Source organism: Rhagoletis zephyria, unplaced genomic scaffold, assembly GCF_001687245.7.
Source record: "Rhagoletis zephyria isolate East Lansing unplaced genomic scaffold, Rhagoletis_zephyria_1.1 Rzeph_scaffold_20441, whole genome shotgun sequence".
In the NCBI taxonomy this organism is placed as follows: Eukaryota; Metazoa; Arthropoda; class Insecta; order Diptera; family Tephritidae; genus Rhagoletis; species Rhagoletis zephyria.
In genome coordinates, this window is record NW_016177499.1 from 1 (window position 1) to 8468 (window position 8468).

At 33.5% G+C, this 8468-nt stretch overlaps 1 protein-coding gene across 1 annotated transcript; it reads left to right on the forward strand.

Annotated features, from left to right (window-relative positions):
• Positions 1-3592: 3592 nt before the first annotated feature.
• Positions 3593-8464, forward strand: LOC108380808 (cytochrome P450 18a1-like; the record flags this gene model as incomplete). Its single annotated transcript, XM_017637210.1, has 3 exons — positions 3593-4531; positions 7286-7407; positions 8414-8464. Coding segments are annotated over exons 1-3 (555 nt in total), but the record flags the coding sequence as incomplete, so codon positions are not given.
• Between the last annotated feature and the right edge of the window lie 4 nt (positions 8465-8468).

Genomic DNA, 8468 nt, shown 5'->3' on the forward strand with positions numbered 1-8468 from the left:
TTGATATCTTCTATATATGTTTATTTTATTCAAATATATGGGCATAAATGATTTTCCATACAAAATCACCTCGTCATCATTTTGCAAACACGTGCATATGTTGGAAGTGTGGGAAGGAGACAAAAAGTATGTATGTGTCCGTAAGTACATATTTCGGGGTTTATCGGTATAATAATCGATACTTTGTCGGTTTTATTACCGATGTTTTTATCGATTTTGCTATCGAAATTTTTATCGATAATGTTATTGATTTTGCTATCGATATTTTCGGAACTTATCGATATAATGATCGGTATTTTTTCGATTTTGTTATCGATATTTTTTCTCGATTTTGTTATAGATATTTTGTTGACTTTGTTGTCGATTTTGTTATCGGCACTGTTATCGATTTTATGATAGATTATTTATCGATTTTGTTATCGATATTTTTATCGATTTTGTTATCGATTTTATTACCGATATTTTTATAGATTTTGCTGTCGGTATTTTAATCGATTTTGTAATCGATATTTTTACCGGTTTTGTCATCGATATTTTTATTGATTTTGTTTACGATTTAGCTATTTATATTTTCATCGAATTTGTTATCGATATTGTTATGGGTTTTGCTATCGATATTTTCGGAACTTACCGATATAATGATCGATACTTTTATCGATTTTGTTATCGATATTTTTATCGATTTTGTTATCGATTGTGTAATCGATTTTGCTATCGATTTTGTCATCGATACTTTTATCGGTTTTGTTACCGATATTTTTATCGATTTTGCTATCGATATTGTTATAGATTTTTTTATAGGTTTTATATTCGATATTTTTATTGATGTTGCTATCGATATTGGTATCGATATTTTTATGGATTTTGTTATGGATTTTGTTATCGACTTTATAATCGATTTTGTTATCGACTTAGTTATCGATTTTGTAATCGATATTTTGATAGATTTTGTAATCGATTTTGTAATCAGTATTGTTATCGATTTTGCTTTCGATATTTTTTCGATTTTGATATCAATATTTTCATCGATTTCTTTATCGATGTTTTTATCGATTTTGCTACCGATATTATTATCGCTTTTGTTATCGATATTTTTTGCTTAGTGTGTGCTTTTGTTTTTTTACTTGGATATGCTCTTAACCGAACCACGTATTCTACGTTTAAATTTAGCGGCTGTATCTCCGATACAGCCTGCAGGCCAAGACGAAGGCGCTGGACTGTTCCTTTTTTTTTTTTTTTAGTTTTTAGTTACTAAATCTTTAGAAAAAAGACACAATTTGAAAGCTTACAAATTTTCCCTCCATAGTAACTGCCAATAATTCGGAAGCATTACGTTCCAAGACGTATTTACGAAACACAAAATCTTTAATTGGCTCTAATGAAAAATATGGAATTTTGAGTTGTGTCGTTATTGCAGAGGACCATCGATATGTAAAAACATTGTCAAACATACTTTATATGGAAAGAAAATGCGTAACACTGCCAACAACAAAATAAGCTGCGGGTTTTTGTAGCCTCTTAAAGCTAGCACTTTATCATACTAAAATTTAACGGGATAAAAAAATGCACAAAAACCCTCTTTTATAAAAATTCTGATGGAAATTTTGAATCTGATTTGAAAATTTGATGCTCATTGCGATGCACAGATGGAGATTTCTGCAGACATCTACCTAAATACCCTATATCGAAAGTTCTTTTTGCACCGGAAAGTTAGTGTCTCAGAGGTGGGTAGTCTGGTTTAGATCCGATTAACGGTACTCCAAAATTTTTATATGAGATTTGAGGTAGGTTTTGTTTTTTGCTTAAAAATTACTCGGTAATTTTTTTCTTTCATTTCCTCTCTATCTTTGTTTTGATTTTCAGCCCTTCGAAGTTCGTAGGCCCTAGTGTTCGTTGATTCTGCAGTTGAGTTTACATATTAATTTTTATTGATTGGTATGTACGTAAATATTTTCGCCACATTTGCATTTAGCATTAAATAACTTCTGAACCCCATTTTTTACATTCCTGTGCATTTCTAAGCTTTGTTTTAAATGTGAAACATACACTTACTTACACTTTTTTATTTATATTAAAACGTCAAAAAAATTCATTCAACTCTTTGCATCGTCTATGACAATATTTTAGAGTCAACGATTTGTTATGATTTCAATTTTACACTTTTTTGAATTTTTAATTCGCAAATGTTTCACCTCCCTTTTCGTTATATGTATGTAAGTATGTCTATTTGTAGATATTTTAATGAAGGTTATGCCATTGACCTGAAATGCAAATACGTACGTATGTAGATTGTCATCAATTTGTTTTAGCGCCTCAGCGACGCTGAATTTTTGGTAAAACAACTTCAATATTTATTTGTGTTTCGTTGCAGCGTCGACTTGAGAGTGCAGTAGCTTGATAATAAAAATAAATACATATGATACAAACATAAGCATTATAAAAAAATAAAAATAAAAAGAATGTGCATTTATAAAAGCATAAGCGCACGGCGGCGCCGTGGCCAACATTTACTACATATTTAAGCCAACAAAGACGACCTTTCGGTAGATTGCATTCAAAGAAGTTGTCAATTCATTTCCGCACCACGAAAGGTCGCAATTAATTTGGCTTCTTAAACAAGATTTAAGATACATAGCTTTCAAATTTTTTTTTTCGATGACACCGCTGACGTAGATACTGTTTAGATATCTTTAATATCATTATTAGCTAAGTGTCAAGCAAACATGTTGCGCGTACCCGTAATGTTTGCACCAAACGCGGCAATACAATTTTGTTTCTTTTGGAAACTGATAACGTCCACACGCGTCAAACTATCGAACCAATTGATAAGCGCGATAACAAAGAGCGTCAGCAAAAAGTCTTTCAAAACGTAAACAGAGAGTGTTGCCGACGTACCGAGCGTTTTGGAGTGGAGTAGCGCTCTGACATATTGAGCTCTGTGAGCGGCGTTAACATGGGTGTGAGTGTATGAGTGTGCATGCTGTAAATTCAATCAGCGGCGCCGAAATGCGACTTCACTCAAAAGCGCTTAACGCTCTTCAAAAAAACAAAAACACTCAAACATGTTGCGCTCAATTGTGAACCGAACACACTCAAACGCCTTAGAAATATTCTGAGCGCGGAATGCCGGCTGCAAAAAGCGCTTATCAGCTACAATGGTAGGTAATATAAAATGATTTTTCGGGCGCGCGCATGCTGTTTGCAGAGCAGCATTTAAAGCTCAGCTTAGCGATCAAACCAGTAAACTGTTTGAGTGTCCAGTTGATTTACATATGGTCAGAGTTGAGCGCTGCGGATTGCGCTTTAGCCACTTTAGCCAACTTAAATTGTTGTTCATTGCGAGTGGTCAGCTTTACTGTCTGAGATGTGTGCTTAGTTAGCCATCTGAGTTACCGCGTATGCAGCTCGATATTTGCTCGCTGCACTTACGCGCTGTGTGTGGCTGTGTGGCGAGCGCTGCAGCGGTGGCGGCGGCGGCGGCGGCGGCGGCGACGATGGCATTTGTTGTATCCGGCTCGGGTTTCAGCTGCTCGATCGTATCATCTCGCAGCGGTGCGCTTCACACACTTCGTTTGGCTTTGCTTTGCTTTAGTTTGGCTAGCGCTTCGGCAAGAATGATTTTTGACTGGCTCAAACGCTTAACACGATCGTAGAGCGTACAGCGTCGCGTCGTCGATCACTCGTTAGTTCGAGAAGTCGGCTGTGAGCTCTGACGGTTATAAAAGTAGCAAGGACATACGTATGGGCCATTAGTCGAAATCTATTAACGCACAACGCGAAGTCGTCTTAACACGGGCGTTGGCGAGAGTTGGAAAAATATTAAGAAATTAATTAATTAATACAAAGTAATAAGAAAATTATTTAAGCGCGCTTTACCGGCAAGTTAATATTATATTAAAGCGCATGTAAAATAAAAGTTTGATAATTATTAAAAAATATATATATATATTTAATGCTCTTTTAAGAGAAAAGACTATATACGCATAAAAACAATTATTTGAATGTGAAAGTTGTCTACCACAATAAAAAAAAAAGTTTCTGAAAAAGTTTCAATCTAAACAAAAAGTGCAGTTGGAAAATTAAAAACTAAATTGACTGTTACACCAAACAACACCTTACTGAAAAATCAAACAAAATAAATTGGCAAAAATGATTGCAGGATCATATTTTATAAAATTGCTAACGCGACAATGCACAACCAATGATCTGCAGCACCTGTTGCTTGTCTTTTTCACGGTGCTCACGTTGATTAGCTTCCTGCAGTGGCTGCTAAACGCCTATCGCGAGCTGCGCAAGCTGCCGCCGGGGCCGTGGGGCTTCCCCATTATCGGCTATTTATTTTTTATGGGCAACGAGAAGCACACACGCTTCATGGAATTGGCCAAGCAATATGGTTCGCTCTTCTCGACACGCCTGGGCAATCAATTGACTGTAGTGATGAGTGATTACAAAATGATACGTGAATGTTTTAGACGCGAGGAGTTCACCGGCAGACCGGATACGCCGTTCATGCAAACGCTTAACGGTTTTGGTGAGTAGACAATTGTTACAAAAAAAAATATAAAAAATAAAAATAAAAATTACTTGCGCTGATATAGCAAGGTTTCTAGCAAGAAAGTGAATAATGTGTCAAAGAGTAGGAGACGTGTTTAGTGAGAGGTTTTAAAAAAATATTTTTTTTTTCTTTCTTATAAAAATGCGTAAAAGGCAAAATAACAAGAAAATCAGAAAAATGAATAACCGTCTTATTGATTAAAATTATTTTTTAAGTTAATTAAATATTTCGAAAATGTTACACAATTTTAAATATTATCAAAATATTAAAAAATGCAAAATCTCTAAAAGGCCAAAAATGAAATAAAAATAATTAAGATCGTCTATTTAAGATTTGCTAATTAGAATTGAGGCATGTAAAATTTAATTTTATTAATTTTTGAAAAAAGCGTAAAAAGTAGGTATGGAATTGGAACTTTTTTAATTATTGCCAGAACGCAAAATTTATTTTTACAAAATTACCATTTTTTTATTTTTTTGATGCAAAATTTTATTTTTATTTTTTCGGTATGCAAATAAAAAGTTTAACAGCAGATGGTGAAAACCCAGTCTTTGACAGCGTTGATATATTTTTTGTTAAATATCTAGAAATTATTGCTTACTGGTGTTTTCACAAGTGAAAAATTATGTATCCCTTCTGTCAGTTTTCATATTAAATTCAAATAAATAAAAATAATAATTTTTCACTAAATAGCTTTCGTGAAAATGGCTTTTAAGGGAACAAGCAAAAATATTCCAAAATTGATTTTATTTTTTTTTTAAGGTGAGTATGTTGCTTAATCAAACTTTCAATTCAATAAATGCCAAAATTTTGTTCACTACAATTATTTTTATGCGCAATTAACTCGGAATTACTTTTTGAAATTCGATCAAATGTCCGCTCGAATTACATTACTACGAGACCTTTAAATGTTCAAAAACAAAAAAAAATTGTTCACACAGACTAAAGCCCTATTAAGAATGAATCGAACCAAAAAAAAACAAAAACAAACTAAACAGCTAACAAAAAAATATGCAAACACAAAGTTTACAGAAAATCCAAATTCTATAAAAAATCGCGTATTCAGTGAGAAAAATAAACATATAAAAAAAGGAGTTTGGAACAAACAACAAACAAAAATGTAAACAAAATTTTTGCAAACAAAAAAAATATGAAAATAAATTTTAAAGAAAAGAATAACAGCAAAATTCACACCTTTTGAAATAAATACGTATGCACATATGTATGTATATATGTAGGTACATATGTATGGGCGTAAGCTGATATGGAAATCGAAAGCATAAACAAGTGATAAACAAGCAAGAACAATACGAATTGTGAGAGCCGAAAGCAAAAAAAAAATGCAAAGTAGCATGAAAAATGAACCAATGAAAACAGCAGTTTATGTTTTGAATTGCGGTTTTAGTTATATATTTTTTTTTTCTAATTTACTCGCGAGATGATTTTAGTATTTTTTTTTTTTTCAATTTACGAAGGAATATTTTTCTCGCTTTGCCACGATCACGTTTCAAAGAGCATTGAATTATTTTTTCGGCCGTTAAAGTAACTTTACGTTGGTTGGTTGGTGGCAGCGTCGCCGGAGCATGCCCAGGACACAATTAGTGCTAATAGTACTATTTTATGTATTTACTAAGCACCGCGTTTCTTCCGCTTTACATTGTTGCTGCATTTGTGCATGCTGGCGCTGGCGCTGGCGCTGGTGTATTTTGATTTCCTTTCGAATCGCTTCTTTCGCATTTTAGAGCAAAGGTGCTCTGACTTCACCAAACCAGCAGCGTTATTTCTTATCATTGTTCAAAATTTCAGCACTTGCTACACATACAGATTTATGTACCTACATTGATTTTAATTTTTATTAAATTTTTTATTGCCTTTTTCACACTTTTATTACACTCGCAAATTTGTCTTATCGCGGCGTGCGCGCTCGCTTAAATTTCCTTTGCTTTCTGTACTTTCTGCGCTTGTAATTAGCAAGCAGGGCGTGCGTGCGCGCATCACAAAGTAGGACAGCTGGCAGTCACACGGCAGCGCCTTCACCCTTTGCAACCGGCAATTTACACTTACTGCGAAGTATGTAGTTCCGTTTCACCATTTGCTGCCTTTGCCTCAGTCATAAGCTTCATGCTGATTTTTTTTTTAACTTATTTAGCTTTATTTTTCACTTCTCGCGCGCCTTAAGACTACCTCAATTGCAGCGAAAATTCGTGAAAAGACCTTGGTGTGTGTGTGTGCGTGTGTTTTTTTTTTTTTTTTTTTTTNTATCGAGCGATAAAAAAAAAATACCAAAAATTGGTAGGCACTTCAAAATTTTTAATATTTTTTCTTTTTCTTGTTCGCACCCTTTTTGTTTTGGTATTATTTTTTGGTGTAATTTGTTTGTCAACAAATTGTTATTGTTGTATAATGCACTTAAATTACGAAAAATTCCGTTGAGAAGTGTAAAAAATTCCATTTTCTCTCCGATAAATATGTTTTTTTTTTGGCTTGGAGTTTAATTGAAATTTCACCGCCACAAAGCAAAGGAGGCTGGTTAGTGTGTTAGTGTTTCGTTTAATTGCGCTTTTATAGTAACAGTTTAAAAAGGCAAAACAAAAAGTTAAAAATTTGGGTTTTGTAGGAAATACTTTCAAAATTTTTAGGATAATATAGTTTCACTCTTATAAGTAAATTTGCCATCTTTTACAAACAATTTTTTAACCAATTTATTTTTGTGGTCTTCTCTCCTTACAGGAATCATCAATAGCACCGGTAAACTGTGGAAGGATCAGCGTCGCTTTTTGCACGAAAAACTACGCCAATTCGGCATGACTTATATGGGAAATGGAAAGCATGTTATGGAGAAGCGTATTATGGTAAGCGTCCATTAAAAAATAATAATAAAAACTATCATTAACTGGTTTCAACAGCAACTTAAGTGTAAAATTATTTTTTTCCTTCTGTAAGTTTAAAATTATTTTTTGCCTTCTGTCATAATAAATTCAAACAAAAAAATTTTCACAAAAATTGCTTTCGTGAAACTGGCTATGAATACATGTATTACACATGTCAAGCCCAACAAATAATTTCGCTTAGAAAACGTTTTCACAAATAAATGGTACACGTAAAAAAAAATTCTAAAACTTGAGTTCCACAAGTTCCACATATGTTCCGCTTGCTAGTAGTATACATTTCTCATGCTCAAATTAGTCGGGAATTCAAATAGACGCCACATTTGAACATTTTAAAATACGATCCACTTACCATCCACAGAAGTTTCACACTTTCGAAGCTACTCTAAACATTTGCTCTTCCGAGATTCACTTTTTTTATACGTGTCAAACACATAAATATTTCCATTTTTGTTTATCAAAGTTAATTATTTTTTTTCAAAACAAAAAAATATTTTAAAATTTGCGTTCCAACAATTTCTGAATGCTTTCCAAATATGGCTTATATTAAATTTTCTTACACAAAACTAGCTTGAAATTTAAAAAGCTCCACACTCCATCATTCCACAACAATCCACACACGTTCCACAAACTAAACATTTACCCAAGCAAGTTTTTTTAATTTTCCATATATCAAGCACCTCAAGTAAGCTCGAAACAACATCCACACGTGAAATGACCTGCTTTTGCCGCTATTTTCATCAAAATTTAAGTGTTTTTAGAAAAAAAATTTCGTTCAAAATTCCCGTTACTTGTTTGATACTCAAAACTGGCCTGAGATTAAATCGACTCCACTTTTCATCTTTTTCAAATGCGATCCACTTACATACCACACATGCTCCACACTTTCTACATTAACTACTTTTAACATTCGCTCTGCCAGCTTTTTCTAATTTCCATTCTTTCCTTTTCGATTTTCGCCCATCAACAGACCGAAGTGCACGAATACATTCACAACTTACGCGTCTCCGAAGGTCAGCCTATGG